This window comes from Equus caballus, chromosome 21, assembly GCF_041296265.1.
Source record: "Equus caballus isolate H_3958 breed thoroughbred chromosome 21, TB-T2T, whole genome shotgun sequence".
Taxonomy (NCBI): domain Eukaryota; kingdom Metazoa; phylum Chordata; class Mammalia; order Perissodactyla; family Equidae; genus Equus; species Equus caballus.
The window spans coordinates 26,870,095-26,888,314 of record NC_091704.1 but is presented as its reverse complement, the minus strand read 5'-3'; the positions used below and the strand labels follow the sequence as shown (position 1 = coordinate 26,888,314).

At 36.4% G+C, this 18,220-nt stretch overlaps 1 protein-coding gene across 4 annotated transcripts in view; it reads left to right on the top strand.

Annotated features, from left to right (window-relative positions):
- The window catches only part of NDUFAF2 (NADH:ubiquinone oxidoreductase complex assembly factor 2), a 145,763-nt gene that overhangs the window by 111,513 nt on the left and 16,030 nt on the right, over positions 1-18,220 (top strand). The window contains exons 4-6 of one of the 4 annotated variants that reach the window (XM_023625640.2): positions 3,987-4,082; positions 5,034-5,155; positions 7,187-7,260. The exons of 1 other annotated variant lie outside the window; for it this stretch is intronic. In XM_023625640.2, the coding sequence (XP_023481408.2) occupies positions 3,987-4,082; positions 5,034-5,155; positions 7,187-7,214 (246 nt within the window). In that variant the 3' untranslated portion in view covers positions 7,215-7,260. Of the gene's footprint in view, positions 1-3,986; positions 4,083-5,033; positions 5,166-7,186; positions 7,261-18,220 lie in introns of all 4 variants that reach the window. 2 more of the 4 variants (XM_023625639.2, XM_005604237.4) reach the window with 2 other exon arrangements.

Sequence of the window (18,220 nt, the reverse complement as noted above, 5' to 3'; positions counted from 1 at the left end):
GAGACTGTTGGAGAGTCAGTCTCTCCTGAGGGAGAGTCCCTTGAGGGCAAAGCAGAGAAAGCTTCAATAAAAGTTATTGAAGGGGGCAACAGATTATTTCATCCAAGCGACAAACTCATGGCAAGGCTCCATGCCGTATAGTTTCTCTGTCAAGCGAGCTAGCTAGGTATCCATGTATCCATCTTAAAATTAAGATTCACAAGTGAGAACGTTGTCATAGGGATGCGTGATAACACATTTATTTGAGTTAAAAATTGTCAGACTTTTTCTGACAGAGAGTAAGTCAGATTTGGCTGATTAGGTTTGACAATGAGGACTGGCGTTGCCAATTAAATTATGTGGTTATATTTTTCATAAATTGAATAAGCTAAACTGCAGCTCCAAGGCTTTGACAGAAACATGTTTAAAGCGTGCATTCAATACGCAATAAACTGGAAAATACATCCCTTACCATTATTTGTCAGCTTAAATGTACAAGTGGTACATAGTTTTCAAAAGTCTTAGGAAATAAGCTTGCAAAAAATTTAGAAAACCACTGCTACTGTCGTTTATGGATGTATAAAATTGAGTATAAGTCTATCTTTATATGTTGGTTTACTCTGTGACCATTTTATTAAATAAACAAGAGTTATCTGTTTTCATCATTTTCCGTTTTGTTAATTTATTCGGGATTCTAGGTATCCAACCGTAGTCCACAACTTGTTTACACTTAAACCTGTTTTAATTCCAATATTCTAATGAAACTGCTCTTCCTAATGACAAGACATTTAGATAGACAAGAAATGATAGACAAGAAATTTAGAGTAATCATTCCCTTTGGGGAAGGAGAATGTGGGGGTGTCATAGAGGGCTTTTGTCATATCTTTAGTGTTTTATTTCTTAAGTTGGATGGTAGGCACAAAGGTGTGTATTATATTATTAGCTATATTTATTTATACACATGAAATATTTTATTAAAACATACAAAAACCCTTGTAATCATATGTTTTAAGAGAACATGTTGGGTCCCTGATAGAAAAATAAGATATTGAGAATAAACTGAAAAATGAAATACTTGAAATTCTAAAATACCAAAGGCACTTAAGGAATTATCATACCAGTATGCATAAGAAACAGTCAATGTGGCTTAGTTTTTGGAATTTCTTTTTAAACCCTGAGTGCTTATATAGTTTTTTTTATTCATTTAGTTACTTACCAAGCACCTGGTATGTGTTTAATAGCTAACATAATTTCTTTGTAGACTACTTGAGTACATACCAACCTGTGCTAGATACCATAACTCTGTTAAATTATGTTTAGATTCTGTTTTTAGTGTCATTTTTTCTTTCCTCTGTGGAACTGAATTAGTCTGATTCTTTAAGGTTGCAGGGAAGAAACATTCACATATTGCCTTCAGAAATTGGATCTTATTGCAAATTTACACAGGAGCATTATGTCTTCAGTGGTAGAATCATTCTGGGATCTTTGGTATTCAGGACTGGAAAGAATATTTCCTGAGCTTGATCAATGTCGCATTCTTTATGTACCTACTAGTATTTCTTCCTCCCCAAAGGAAAAGATACGGGTGAATGGGTTTATCACCATTCACAATGAAAGGTCCCTGTTGGGATACTAGTCATTTGACCTCTGTCATGCCTAATCCATTTGTGCCTGCCTTTGACCAGGGAAAGAAGCAGGCTTGTCCCCATTCAGGAGTCCCTGAAGCTCTGAAGTTTATGCCTGCCAGTGTAATTGTTAGGCACTTTTGTAGCTCTCTGGCTTGGTCTATACTGTGACTTGACTTGATTTTTTCCCTTTGTTTTATTAAAAAATTAATATAACAATAATTTTTTTAATAGAAATAATAAAATACCCCAAATCCTATGTCTGGTTGCACAACTCTTAACTTGAACAAGTTAATTTACCCATGCATACATTGGTACATCATTGTAATTTTGGTACACTTATTATAGTGTATTCTGATGTTTTCACTTCACTTATTGTAATAAATGAATAAAAACAAGCACTTGAAACACAATAGCATAACACTTAGAGATGCCTTTTCTATGTCCTTTCTTTGGTATTGACCTCTAGCTTTGTAAAAACTAAGAAATATAAAATTTGTCCTGCTTCTCTAGAAAAATATGGTAAGAAATCAAAGTGGTTATTAGAGTGTTTTGAGCTCCTCGCAGTCTGTACTCTTAGCCAGTAAGCTATTATACCCGTCAAATTGTAGGTATTTATTGTGCAATAAATTTTTATGCTACTTTGTGCTGTAAATCTTTTTGGTTTTCAAAACATTAATTTTAGGTGAGTCGTACTAAAAAGTGTCTCTTGTGGCTGGCCATGTGGCCTAGTGGCTAGGTTCCCTGTCTAGTTCGGCAGCCTGGCTTCATGGTTTCAGATCCCAGGTGCAGACCTAGACTACTTGTCAGTCATGCTGTGGCGGCGACCCACATGCAACATAGAGGAAGATTGGCACAAGTGTTAGCTCAGAATGAATATTCTTCAGCCAAAAAAAAAAAGTAACATCTCAAATTTCAAGCATCCCACCTCTCTCAGTCTAAAAGGATTCTTCTTATATACTTCTGTACAAAACTTAGTTTTAAGTTCAAGCATGTTCTTATTCTTAGCACGTTTTTTCTGCTGTCTTGACCTTTATCTGACTTTTAAGGAGACTATAAAAGGTTTTTTTTAAGTTGTATATAAATTGCTATTATTCATTATTTTTAGATACACGTGCTCAGGTTCTTCTGAGATTCATCATAATTCACTAGGTGTATATTAAAAAGTGTACAGAATTAGTTCTGAATAGTTAGCCTTCTGAGTCATATCATCAGTCACGAAGACAAATCCCATTTGGATTTTAAAACTGGGCTCACATCCAGAGTGAAAAAGGTTAGGGGAGTTAAAATGATGTTAGGGGTTTTTTTACTCCACACTTTTTCTCAGTTAACTCACCAAAACATTTTCTTTTGATTTTCTTCTTTTTCTTTTCATCCTGGAGAAGTAATGATTTTCTTCACAATCTGAATTTTAAAAAAATAAATTACTGTTGATCACTTTTCTTAGATGTAATTTGATTTCTTTAAATGGAGGGAATAATGGTCTTCAAGAAAATTGTGTTGATTGTGTTGGTGATGTACCCTCTAGGATACCAAACCATAGTTGATTGCCTCTGATTTTATTATGTCTTTAGGCATGCCAGATTTTATTCTCAAATATTTATTATGACAGTGATAAAATACTATACTCATTTGCTAAGTGTATGTTGTTGCTATGGTAATAAAGAATTAGAGATTTTATGTATTTTTTCTGATATACATATGTTCATGGTGTTTCATATGTTCAAATATACTTAATTTCCTTCTCAAATATCACATTCTGGTGTCACTGTGATGCATTTCTTTACTAGTATTCTAAAACATGAGTAAATGGATGTGTCATCTATAGCAGAGTTTTTCAATTTATATGTTACCTTAGTGGATTGTGAAATCAATTTAGTGGTTTATAAGTAATTTTTCTTTTTAATGAAGTAGAAAAAAATATGAAATAGAAAATAACAGCATACAAAACCTTACTAAGAGTGAGTATTGTTTTCTGAAATTCTTGTTTCACATACACACATGCACATATGTTTATGTAGCAAGTTGTGGTGGAAATGTATTTCTTACTGTGATGGTTAATTTTTATGTGTCAACTTGACTAGGTCACATACACACATGCACATATGTTTATGTAGCAAGTTGTGGTGGAAATGTATTTCTTACTGTGATGGTTAATTTTTATGTGTCAACTTGACTAGGCCATAGTACCTAGATATTTGGTCAAACACTAGTCTAGATTTTGCTGTGAAAGTATTTTTTTAGATGAGATTAACCTTTAAATCATAGTCTTTGGGTAAAGCAGATTACCCTCCATAATGTGGGTGGGCCTCCTCCAATCAGTTGAAGACTTTAAGAAAAAAAGACTGACATCCTCTGAGGAAGAGGGGATTCTGCTTGCAGACTGCTTTTGGACTCAAGCTGCAACATCAACTTTTCCATGGGTCTCCAGCCTGCCAGCCTACCATGAAGATTTGGACCTGCCAGCCTCCACAATATGTGAGCCAATTAACTTAAAACCAATCTAGCAATCCCCCCCATATATACATACACATACGTATGTGTATATCTACATACATACACACATATATACAAATCTTACAAATCTTACTGGTTCTGTTTCTTTGGCAAGCCCTAATAACACTCTCTAAAAGTCATAGTCCAAATGGTTGAAAATTATTAATGTTGAGAGTAGTTTTTTAACCTTGTTATATATATAAAATACTTAGCCAATGCCTAGCTCAAAGTAAGCGTTAAATAAGTGATGGCTGCTATTTTATTATTTCTAATTGTTATTATTTAAAACTCCATAAAAATCCTAATTTGTTGTGAAGTTGTACAGAAATAATTCAAGCTCTACACTCATTTAAACTATATTTTATTTTATTTTTTTGAGAAAGATTAGCCCTGAGCTAACGTCCACCACCATTCCTCCTCTTTTTGCTGAGGAAGGTTGGCCTGAGCTAGTATCTATACCCATCTTCCTCTACTTCATATACGGGACACCTGCCACAGCATGGCTTAATAAGCAGTGCATAGGTCCGTGCCTGGGATCCGAACCAGTAAACTTCAGGCCACTGAAGCAGAAGGCGTGAACTTAACAGCTACACCACTGGGCCACCCCCAAACTATCTTTTTTAAAAGATTAATCTACATTTGATAATAATACTGTGGTGTTTTGAATGTTTGCTTTGCAAAAATTCTTAGGAAATTTTCCACTAAGTTTTTGTCTCTCCATTTATGTGGTCTAAGAGCTGTCTCTGTTTTTTCTGCCATAATATTTAGAAAAATTCAATATATTTGGACTTTTGAAAAAATAATCTTTTTCTGTAGTTCGAAATGACTTTAGATTCTCAATCCGAATGGAAAAACGGACAGGCATGTAAGAACCCTGTATTGGACGCCTCTTGTGCTCTACCTCACATCCTCTTGTCCTTCCTTTTTCTCCAGCCTAGCTGCAGCTACCATCATAAGTGGAGCCTCACTACAGCTCTACTGAGTAGCTTTAGCTTTCTGCTTGGACGCTGTGGCATGGGCTGTCTGTGGGGAACCAACCTGGAAATATTGAGAAGGTTAGCCCAGGTAACCATTGACCCATGGGGGATAGGAGCTAATGGATAATGCTCTCTTTCTGTCCCTTGGCAAACAGTTCAAGCTCATTCAAGCAGTTCAGACACATTCAACATGACTCCTCAGAAAGTTCCAGCAGGGATTGGGTCCTGGTAACCAGAGCATTGACCAGCGGCAGATCACAGCTTTGTTTTGACTTTCCTTCTCTGTTTTACTCTCTCCAGTATCTTGTTCCTCTTCCCTGGGATCACTTGTTCAACAGAAGTTTCATCAAAACCAAAATTGTTGTCTTTAGCAGACAAAACTGAGCCCAAAATTTAAATGCTCAGCATCAAGTAATTAAATTCAGCAGGCCAACTCATTTTGTAACCTGAGTGCACATTGGTCCTCTGGCACAAAATGATATGCTCCTTAGAAATATTACTGAGAGTATATCAGATGTACTTGAAAATTTTGTGACCAAAATAGTCTCAGTAAAATGAAATTCTGGGTTATCATTCAATACTTGCCCAGGTACTGAGATTAATTTTTCAGGGTCTCTGTCTTGGCCTACAAGTATATCTGAAGCTTAACTCATGCAGGAGTCCAGTGACTTTTCTTTCCCAGTAAGAATCCTGATTGTACTTTTCAAGTTTGATAATAGAGTGGCCTCCTTACTACTGTCCATTCGGGATTAGAAGCAAGTATCTCCTTTCCATCTGGAACACTGACCCTCTGCAGAAGGATGTCTTAGGTTATCTAAAGTCTTGATCGTTTCAAAAGCTTGGCTGGGGGAAACCATGTCTAAAGAAGATCTAGGATAGAACTTCCCAACTGGTGAGCCAGAGCTGTATTAGAGATGTGCCCATGAACTTGGTGCTGTTAGTCCTCCAATGACCAGTTGCTTCCTGTTGTTGAAAAAGTTGGGAAGAACTATCTAAGGCAGTTCTGTCTACTAGAAATATAATCCTAACCACAATACAATTTAAAATTTTCTGGGAGCCAAATTAGAAAAAATAAAAAGAAATGGGTAAAATTAATTTTAATAATATATTTTATTTGACACTCTATATATAAAAATATTATCATTTCAACATGTAATAGTACAGAAAATTATTAATGAGATGTTTTATATTTTTAATACTAATCTTTGAAATCCAGTGTTTATTTTATACTTAAAGCATATCTTAATTCAGATTAGCCACACTTCAAGGTGTCATTGGCCACCTGTGGCCACTGGCCACCACTGAACAATGCAGATCTAAGGGATATGCTGTATACCTACTTGTATCAAGAGAGATCATCAGAAATTTAGCTCCTCCATCAAGTTCTAGTTTTTATGTTTTAGGCCTTTGATTAATAAGTGAAAAGACTAGAAGATGATCATTTCTGCATCTGTTTGAAAGCTTCTACTTAAGATATCAGTTATTTTGCTCTTTATCTCTTAGTTAAGCATTCTTGAAAATGTATTTCTCATAGAAGACTCTACCAGAAAAATTTTTTTTCTATCTCAAAGAATAAATGTTTCTTTTTATTAAGTAAAAAGAACTATATAACTTATTTTGTTTTTACTTTTTGCCCTAGCTATTAGGAAGTTCAGAGTAAAATATAATGTTAAATCACAGTAACTACATTAACACTTGATAATTATCAGATATCTTTCCTCCCTTCCTCATGGTCTGACTCTTTTAACAGATTTTACATGCGCACACCCATGTGTGTGCATGCCTGTGAATATGTGTGTAAGCCACCTCAAATCCTTAAAAAAACAGAATCCCTAGATTGATTGACGAGATAAATACACTCCGGATAGAGAGAGAGAGATGTTTGAGCTCATTGTGTTAAATGTACTACTATGTGGTTTTTGTCAGATGGTCAGATGTGCAAATTTTAGTACTCGAGTGGCATAAATGCAGTGGACTTGACATACCAATGATAGTAGGGAGCTACAGAGCATATAGATTACTCAAAGAAAGGCATGAGGCATTTCTGTGTTCGGTAGGAGAGAAGGAGGATAGATGTAGATATAATTAAGAGATTTATTTATTTCACAGAATTGGCCTACACGATCGTGGGAGCTGACAAGTCAGAAATTTATATGACAGGCTGGCATCCTGAAAATTCTCAGGTAAGAGCTAATATTGTGGTGTTGAAAGAGAATTTCCTCCTCAAGGAGCTCTGTTTTGCTCTTAAGGCCTTTCAGTGGAATGGTTGAGGTCCACCCAAATTATGAAGGATATCTCCTTTACATAGAGTCAATCGATCATCATAGATGTTGACTCATCTACACAATACTTTCACAGTAACATCTGCGTTAGTGTTTAACTGAATAACTGTGTACTATGGCCTAGCCAAGTTGACACAGACAACTGATCATCACAGATGGTAGTTTTTATATTTTGATAATTAGTTTAAATTACATTTCTTGCTTTAAAATCCAGTGAGTTTTGAATGCTCAGAAATTTTGATCTTCAAATTCCTGGACAGGAAGGTATGTGTGTAACCCAGTGAAAAAAATCTACTCACAAGAATATGATTAATCTTTTAGGTACTAGTATTTGGGCCATTATAATTTTTTTTTAAGATTTTATTTTTCCTTCTTCTCCCCAAAGCCCTCCCAGTACATAGTTGTGTATTATAGTTGTGGGTCCTTCTAGTTGTGGCATGTGGGATGCCGCCTCAGCGTGGCCTGACGAGTGGTGCCATGTCCGCACGGGCAGTGCCATGTCTGCTCCCAGGATCTGAACTGGCAAAACCCTGGACCGCCAAAGCGGAGCACTCAAACTTAACCATCGGCCACGGGGCTGGCCCCCTGGGCCATTATAATTTGAATCATGTTTTTATTCTGTTTTCTTCTAGTTATTAGCATATTTTACAATTTGGAATTTCCTTAAAGGAAACAACAATTAGCACATAAACTGGTGTTTTATTTGTACCTTTATTTTCCAAGACAATTATTTCTTAATTTAGGCAACATTCTGTCTTTAATACAGCTATCAATATGAGAAAAACTTGCTGAAGTTCAGATTCTTATTGGGAAATAAAAGACTTGTGAATATGCACATACTTATAAAATTTAAGTACGTTATCTTTTACTGGTAAATGCTATGAATAAATTAACCTGTGGAGACCTTAGTTCAAAAAGTTATCCCAATTAGCAATGAAGGTGTAAATGTGAATCTAATTAATTAGTTGGCTTAGCCTCTTTCCAAGTTAATGTCCTGTTCATATGCTTTGCCTTTATAAACACATCGTATGAGAATGAATTTTAAAAGAAAAGAAAATTATAAAATATACCATATGATCTTGACTCTGTTATTTTTTAAAGTCAAGTCTGTGTGTGTAGAAAAAAAGACTGGAAGGAAACATACAAAATTATGATGGTTATTTGGGTGGTCAGTTGATTTTATTTTCTTCTTTATGCTTTTATGTATTTTATGAATTTGCTACATAAAGGAAACACTTCCCTATAATCATAAAAATATTCAACTTTAAAAAGGAAATTAAGAATGCCAGCTTAACGGTTTCTTCCCAGTAAGTGATCTAACAGGTGGTGCCAAAGGACATAGAGAGGAAGAGCCCACCATAATACCCATCTCTGAGCATTGGGACTGTGCCTTGACTTCCTTAATTTAATACCAGTCTAGGGGCTGGCCCAGCGGCGCAGCAGTTAAGTGTACACGTTCTGCTTCGGCAGCACAGGGTTCGCTGGTTCGGATCCTGGGTGCGGACATGGCACCACTTGGCAAGTCATACTCTGGTAGGCGTCCCACATATAAAGTAGAGGAGGATGGGCACAGATGTTGGCTCAGGGCCAGTCTTCCTCAGCAAAAGAGGAGGATTGGCAGCAGATGTTAGCTAATCTTCCTCAAAAAGAAAAAAAAAAAGTAATACTAGTCTCTCATACTGAGGCTGTTTTATTTGTACCCTTAGGGAAACAAGTGCTCTTTGTTACCATCACAAAAGTCATTTCAGTCCAACGAATATTTATAAAGTGCTGCCGTGTTATTTATCAGATCATTAACACTTTCCTGTCTCACTCTAACAAGACTGTTTATATAAATTAACTTTTACTCTTTCTTGCTTTAACCTTTTATGTACTTATTTTTCTGTACCTAGACTTTTGAATGGATATTGTTTCCAGTTTCTAAAGATTTTTATCCAAATGTCAAGTTGTGGAAGAATTTCTATTTTGGACATATTGCTCTCATGATGGTTCTCAAATTTTATTTTTATTGTTATAACTTTAAAATCTTTCATCTTAAAATTTCTCTTAATAATTACTAATATTCCCCATCTTTGATTTAGACCATCTAGTGTAGACTGTCTAGTCTAAGACAGTGGCTAGAAGCCACATGTGGCTATTACAATTTGAGTTAATTAAAATTAAATGAAATTTAAGATTTAGTTCCTCAGCCGCACTACCACATTTGAAATGTTCAGTAGCCATATATGGCTAGTGGCTACCATATTGCATAGCACAGATTAGAACATTTGCATCATAGAGTGTTCTGTTGGATAGTGCTGCTTTAGCCTCATGATGTCTTTACTCCAAACTTTGTTAATCTTGTTTCTTATTTCTTTTTTCTACTTTCCTTTTCATACTCTACTAAAATTTTTGAGTCTACCATTTTTGGTAAGTGAGATAAGATCTTCAATACCTAGCCACAGTACAGAAAGTTATAGGCAGAGTTTTGCTGACACATATTTTGAACTATAATTGTTGCCATTTCCACTCCTAAATTTTCTGATGCTTCGTCATTTTCATCACTGAATATTGTCAGGTCTCTTCTTATGCCTTATATTTGACCAATACAACATATGTATTCAGAAAGTAGACTAATCTCTCAGTATCTAAGAGTCTCACATGTTAAAATCTGGTTACTCTTCATCATTTTTTATCCAGGCAAAGAAAACTTAAAATTGTGCTTCCATTAGCATCTCTAGAAGAATACAGGGGTTGCTTCTAGGAGAACTAGATAGCTGGGCATGTGAGAGGGGGAATAACACTTTTTAACTCTAAATCTTTTTGAATCATTCAGATTTGATGCCATTTGCCTATATTTCTTACTTTAAAAAACTAATTTTTTCTAGCCCATTAAATTCAGGATGACAACAATAATTTTGCCTTAGTATTTAACTAAAAGACTAGTGCCTTTCTGTCTAATAGATAGTCCTACCAAGAGTGTAAAAATAGAATAAGTGTGGGTGAAATGGGTGACTGGGGTCAAAAGGTGCAAATTTCCAGCTATAAAATAAATAAGTCCTGGGGATGTAATGTACAGCAAGGTGACTATAGTTAATAATTCTGTATTGTATATTTGAAAGTCACTAAGAAAGTAGATCTTAAAAGTCCTTATCACAAGGAAAACAAGAAAAAAATTTTTGTAACTATGTATGGTGATGGATGTTAACTAGACTTATTGTGGTGATCATTTCACAGTGGATACAAATATCAAATCGTTATGTTGTACACCTGAAACTAATATGATGTTATGTGTCAATTATACCTCAATTAAAAAATACATTTATGGGGCCAGCCCGGTAGCGCAGCAGTTAAGTGTGCACATTCTGCTTCAGCGGCCGAGGGTTTGCCGGTTCAGATCCCAGGTGCAGACATGGCACCACTTGGCAAGCCGTGCTGTGGTAGGCATCCCACACGTAAAGTAGAGGAAGATGGGCATGGATGTTAGCTCAGTGCCAGTCTTCCTCAGCAAAAAGAGGAGGATTGGCAGCAGATGTTAGCTCAGGGCTAATCTTCCTCAAAAAAAAATTTTTTTTCAAAAAAATAGAATGAAATCTACATTTTAAACTATAATGACAAAGCAAAGGTTTACTTTAAGAATTGGAGATTCCCAGACCTTCAGATTAAAGTAATTAGACCTATCCCCCGAAATGAAAAATATGCTTGTTGCAGAGGGTTGGCCAAGATGGTGACGTAGGAGGCTTCTGAACAGCCCTTCTCCCATGGACACACCAAATATACAGTTACACTCAGACCAATGTCTCTGCAAGAAGTCCAGAAAATAGATGAGTGACTCCTACACGTAGGGTGAGTGAAAAAAATACCCACATCCAAACAGGTTGGAAAGGCTGAGACACACTCTCACCATAAACCCCACCACCATCACAGTGCCGTACAATGGGGAGGGAACTATCAATTCCCAGCTTCTCCCTGAAGAGCGAAGGATTTGGACCCCACATTTAGCACCCCAACTTTTAAGACTCCCACCCAAGGGATGGACCCCAAAACACATAGGTCCAAAAGCTAATGGGGCTCGCATCCAAGAGACCCACAAGACTGTAGCAAATAAATAAGCAGCTGTTAACAGGCATTAGGGCTCGCCAAAGCTATGCCTCTGGGGCTCAGTACAGAGACAGAAGGCAGAAACAGCTGTTTCTCAGTCTTCTCTGAAAGGGGACATTCTGCATACATTGAAAGCTGTTGCCTAAGGGTGAGGCTTCTAATTTAGCTCACATGTAGGGCCTGGCTGGGATCTACCCTGAAGACCAGGGAAACCAGCAGACGCTTCCCTACATTCTTCCTTTAGCCCACTCCACGTCACCAGTTTCTCCCTGCAAGGAGCTTGTACATGTCTGGCACCCCACCTTGCAGTTGCTGCCTCAGGGAAAGGTCCCTGGATCACTTGGCTCTCATAGCCAATAGGGCTTGCATTCATGAGTCCACAGACTGTAGAAAACAAAGAAGTTCTTAATGGGCACAGGAGTACCCTCCCGCACCCCCCACCCCCATGGATGTATACTCAGGCCCAGCACAGGGGAAACAGGCAAAATCACCTATCTCCCAATTTCTCCCTGGAAGGGGCTTAACTGCAAACGTTCCAAGCTACTGCCTGAGGGTCTGACTTCCAATCGGCTTGTATCTAGGTGCTGAATGCAGCACTCCCCTTTGTGACCTGAAGGATCTTGACACATCCTTAACTATTGGGAGCCACTAAGAACAAAGAAAGTGGCTTGGACAATCACAAAGGTTTGAGAGACAAGCAGGAGCTCAGCCTGGGTTGATTAATGAGGTTCATCTCCCACACAAGATCACTGTGTCAAGACTGGGAGAGGACTGTTTTATCTAATAGGCAGAAACTCACATAGAGAGTCAAGGTAAATGAAGAAACAGAGGAATATGTTCCAAACAAAAGAACAAGGTAAATGACCAGAAACAGATCTTAATGAATGGAGATAAGTGATTTACCTGGTAGTTGAAAATAATAGTCATAAGGATTCCCTATTGGAGCTTTTTTATAAAAATAAACTTTAATTCCTTTCAACCCTAAAAAAAATGCTCACTGAGGTTAAGAGCGATGTATGAACAAAATGAGAATTTCAACAAAGACTATAAAATTTCTGTTTATATAGACAACATAAAAAAGTAACAAATAGAAATCATAGAGCTGAAGAGTACAGTAATTGAACTGAAAAACTCAATAGAGGGGTTCAACAACAAACTAGATCAAGTGGAAGAAAGGATCAGTGAACTCAAAGATAGGGCAGTGGAATTCATCCAGTCAGAGGAGCAAAAAAAAAAAGAATGAAAAAAAGTGAAGAGAGTTTGAGAGATTTATGGGACACCATCAAGAAGATGATTGTACGCAATACAGGGATCCCATAAGGAGAAGAGAGAAAGGGACAGAAGGCTTGTTCAAAGAAATAATGGTTGAAAACTTCCCCAACTTTGGGAAAGAAACAGATCTAGATCTAGGAAGCCCAGAGAGTTCCAAATAAGAGGAATCCGTAGGGATCCACACCAAGACACATTATGATTAAATTGTCAAAAGTAAAAACAAGGGGAGAATCTTAAAGGCAACAAGGGAAAAGCAACTTGTTATATATAAGGGAACCCCCATAGGACTATGAGCAGATTTTTCAGCAGAAACTTTGCAGGCCAGAAGGGAGTGGCATGATATATTCAGAGTACTGAAAGAAAAAAAAAACTGCCAACCAGGAATTTTCTACTCAGCAAAGTTCTCCTTCAGAATTGAAGGAGAGAGAGTTTTCCAAACAGAAGCTGAAGAATTTCATCACCTCTAGACTGACCTTACAAGAAATATTAAAGGGAGTTCTTCAAGCTGGAATGAAAGGATGTTAATTAGTAATAAGAAAACATAAAGTATAAAACTCACTGGTAAAAGTAAATATATAGTTAAATTCAGAATACTTTAATGTTGTAATAGTGGTGGGTAAATCACTTATAGCTCTAGTGTGAAGATTAAAAGACAAAAGTATTAAAAATAACTATAACTACAATAATTTATTAATGGATACACCATGTAAAAAATGTAAATTGCGATATCAAAAACAAAATGTTGGGGGGATGTATAAAAATGTACAGCTTTTGTATGCATGTGAAATTAACTTGTCAGCTTAAAACAGACTGTTATAAATATGTAAGCATCAAATATAAGATACTTTATGGTAACCACAAAGCAAAAACCTATGGTAGATATACAAAAGAGAAAGAGAAAGGAATCAAAGCATACCACTACAGAAAATCATCAAATCACCAGGAAAGAGAGCAAAAGAAGAACAAAAGAATTATAAGACAACCTGAAAACAATGAACAAAATGGCAGTAGTAAGTCCATAACTATCAATAATTGCTTAAATGTAAATGGATTAAATTCTCCAATCATAAGACATAGAGTGGCAGCCATGTGATATGAACCTCCTTATTACCCAGCAATCCCACTTCTGGGTATATATCCAAAGGAAATGAAACCATTGGATGAGTGGATATATACACACACACACGATGGAACATTATTCAGCCTTAAAAAGGAAGGAAATCCTGCCATTTGCGACAACAGGGATGAACCTGGAGGGCAGTATGCTAAGTAAAAGAAGTCAGACAGAGAAAGAGAAATAATGTGTGGTACCACTTATATGTGGAATCTTTAAAAAAAAAAAAAAAGAATTCAAACTCATAGAAACAGAGTAGAATGGTGGTTGCCAGGGGCTGGCTGGTGTTGGAAATAGGGAGACACCGGTAAAAGGGTACAAACTTAGTTATAAGATGAAAAGGGTCTGCGGATCTAATGTATAACTTGGTGACTATAGTGATAACACTGTATTCCATGATTGAAATGTGCTAAGAGAGTAGAATTTAAATGTTCTCAAAAAAAGAAAGTTAAATATTTGTGGTGATGAACGTGTTAATTAATTGATGGGGGGAGACCCTTCACAATGTATATGCATATCAAATCATCATGTTGTACACTTTAAATATCCTACAGTTTTATTTATCAATAAGACCTCGATAATGATGAAATTTTTTTTTTAAATGGAAATTTTTTACTTTTTTTTTTTTTAAAGATTTTATTTTATTTTTTTCCTTTTTCTCCCCAGAGCCCCCCGGTACATAGTTGTATATTCTTCGTTGTGGGTCCTTCTAGTTGTGGCATGTGGGACGCTGCCTCAGCGTGGTTTGACAAGCAGTGCCATGTCCGCGCCCAGGATTTGAACCAACGAAACACTGGGCCGCCTGCAGCAGAGTGCGCGAACTTAACCACTCGGCCACGGGGCCAGCCCCAATGATGAAATTTTTTTTAAAAAATTTAACAAATGCAAAGAATCTAACAATAAAAAAACAATTAAATATTTAAAAATAGTTTGTTGCTAGTTGTATATTAACTATGAGAGACATATTTAAAATTTAGAAATGACTAGTTTGATTTGTTATGGGCCAATTCTTCTGCTTTTGGTTACCTAGGTAATCTTAGATAACTTTAAAACCTGGCTACAATGATAATAAATAACCTATACACGTTATAATATAGTATTACAGATCGATGCATTCTCACTGAGGGTGCCCCAAGTCCTGTGCATCCAGTCATATCATTAGCTTAGAAATTTGATTTACTAAAAGAACCGTAATACACCAGTCCTAAAGGAAAGATCCGTTTCTGAGGGAAGGTATAGAAGTGCTTTTTACATAAATAAATGCCACAAATCTAGGTATTTGCTTAATTTAATTTCTTTTAGCATGTGTTTTTCTTTTATTTGTACTTAAAGTATGAGAAATGTTGGGTTAAAAATTGATTGCTTTTTGGGGCTGGCCCCGTGGCCGAGTGGTTAAGTTCGCCCGCTCCGCTGCAGGCGGCCCAGTGTTTCGTTGGTTCGAATCCTGGGCGCAGACATGGCACTGCTCATCAGACCACGCTGAGGCAGCGTCCCACATGCCACAACTGGAAGGACCCACAACGAAGAATATACAACTATGTACCGGGGGGCTTTGGGGAGAAATAGGAAAAAAAAATAAAATCTTTAAAAAAAAAAAAAAATTGATTGCTTTTCATCTCTAGTCCATGGTGTTCTTGATATGCATTGATAAATGTTTTCTGAATTGCACAATGGATATAAAGTGAAATGTTAAAGAGGAAAATAAAGTTTTTGTGACAGGTCCTGTCTTCTTTCAAACTATTTCTAGCTTTTCTATAATTATCTATTTTGACAGCCTCTCTTCTTAAGATAGGGAAAAGGTATATTTTAGTGAGGACTAATAAGCATAAGGGTTCAGTAATTGTCTCCCTCACAAAGTTAGTCTAATTGCATTATCTGTGGTCACCAAGTTACACAACAGTTTATCATAAAAACATTTCATTTCATGTGTGTTTGTTGAAAATAACCTCACTAATATGATTTTCTCTTGAATGATTTCCAAATTTTCAACACCAGATGGATATTTTTTGCCAAGAAATCTACATTGCATAGTAATTTAAATGCAATAATTATAAAAGCTATAGGATATTATCATACTAGAGTAATACTTGTTAACAAAATTCATTTGTGTATTGGAAAAATATTTGCATGTAATAAGTCCAATGATATATTCAGTGAAGGTTAATACAATTCATGGATTCACCTAAGAAAACGTCACAGTTGCCTCTCAATTTAAGAAGCAAAAGTATTTATGAGTAAATGATAATAGTAGAATGTAAACACGATTAGCCCACACTATGAAAATAGAACTTGGCTTTTGTTCAACTTAAATTTGTAAATTAAACTTCCGAATCCTAATGTTACAGATCTTCTTGAGAAAAATTCCCAGATAGGAAGTTTCCTAATTCCTGCTACAGTTAAAAGATTTCTTAGTGTAAAAGAAAAGAGACATTTCTAAGAATTACTCTAAAAAAAAGATCCGTATAACCTGAGTATCACAGAGCTTTTTATTGCCAGAATGGAAAGGAACAAACCCTGTTGTCTTTGAAGTGTACTCTTTTATCTAGCAAGTGGCAAAACATGCTATCCTAACCTTCAGTTTGTATGCTTGTTAACTGAAACTGTTCAGGGAATCGACTATCACTGTTTTGGAAGCTTGTGCCTAAATACCTGAAACAAATATCGCTTTCCTTTAAATAGGTGATTAATTGCTGTCATAGAGGGGAAAACTAGCAATAGGCCCCAGGAAGGAAGAAACTAACATTTGTTCACCAGATATTTTGGAGTGCGTATTCTATGCTAGATGTTGGAGGTGTGGTGGAAGATATGCAGACGACAGGGGGAACACTGTAGATCTCGTGGAGCTTGTCCTCTAGTGGGACAGACAAACATGCAACGAAGACCAAAAGTGTATCATCACAGACTGGGAAAAGAGCTCTGAAGGGAGAAAGAATAACAGGGGTAGCTTTCTTTAGATGGGACATTAGGGAAGCTGCTCTGTGGAGGTGATATTTAGGCTGAGACCTGAAGGATAAAAAGAAACAAGACGAAGAGTGAGTAACGTGAAACCTAAGCAGATACCATAATGAAAAGACTGACAAATTTGACAGCATAAGAAATTTCTACTTTTTTATAAAAACAAAATTCTAGATAAAGTTAAAAGACAAACCAAAGACTAGAGGAAAAAGTTTTAAAATTTAGGACATATAAAGACTTTTTTTTCTACTGACAAAGTTGTGGGGAAACAGATATTCTCATTCACTGTAGGTGCAGGTATAAGTTGATGTCTACTCTTTAGAGAGCAGTTTTCCAAGTATATGGGAAGTTTTTGATGTAGTAATTCCAGTTCTGAAAAGATACCTTAAGAAATGATGGGCAGATGTGTAGAAATCTTATACAATGATGTTGTTTATATTGTTGTAAAATGTGAAGCATCCTAAACATCCGTCTACAGGGGATTGAATGAATAAATTGTTACCTCTGTACAATGTAATAGTAGCTACTATGCAGCCATTAAGAAGGATATTGTGCATCGATATATTGGTACAGAAATATGTCTGGAAAATATTAAGTGAAAGCAATTTATGGTACAGTATGCATAGTACATATCTTATGACTATACATTTGTAAATTAGATTATATTCATCTTGTAAATATATATGTATTATGGGGAAGGTCTATAATGATATACTCTAGACTTTTTAACTGGATATGAAATTATAAGAGATTTACATTTTTGCCTTTGTAGATTCAGTATTTGTTTCAAGATGTATTACTTTTGAAGAAAAAAGGAAAGTGATTTTCCCTTTGAGGGAGAAAAAAAGGACATTTGAAAGGAGCTAAAAAAGTTCTGTTTGCTCCTTTGCAAATGCTCCAACCCTGTTTCAAGTTTCCTGTATCTTAGCAAACCCAAAAGGGCAGGCTGATTAGACGACAAGGATATGGCAATGGCAGGCAGTCATCCTACTTACATTCCCTAGCTGTGTTATCTGGTGGTTTATCATTTGTCTCTTCCTACTAGAATTTAAGCCTCATGAGAGCAGGAACTGCGTTTGTTTCCCTGTAATATCTCTAGGATCTAGAACAGTGCCTGGCTCAAAGTAGATGCTCGATAATAATGAATGAGTGTGTAAATGAAAGTGCAAGAAAGTGGCTCCAGCCTGGGTCTCTTGGTGAGTGCCTTAGGAAGCCCCTGTTTCTTCTCCGCCCTTGTTTTCCTTTTGCTTTTGTTCTTCCTTCTTAGAGACCATTTTGCTGCCCTCCTCCCAATTCCCATGAGAATTCACCCTACATCATTTCTTCATCTCCCCGTCTCCATTGCTGCTGGGACATCCCTGAGCCTCTCCTTTTCTCCTGGCACCAAACCTAAAGGAAGCCTGATTCCTGGGCTACCACTGATGCCCACTTAAGCTTATG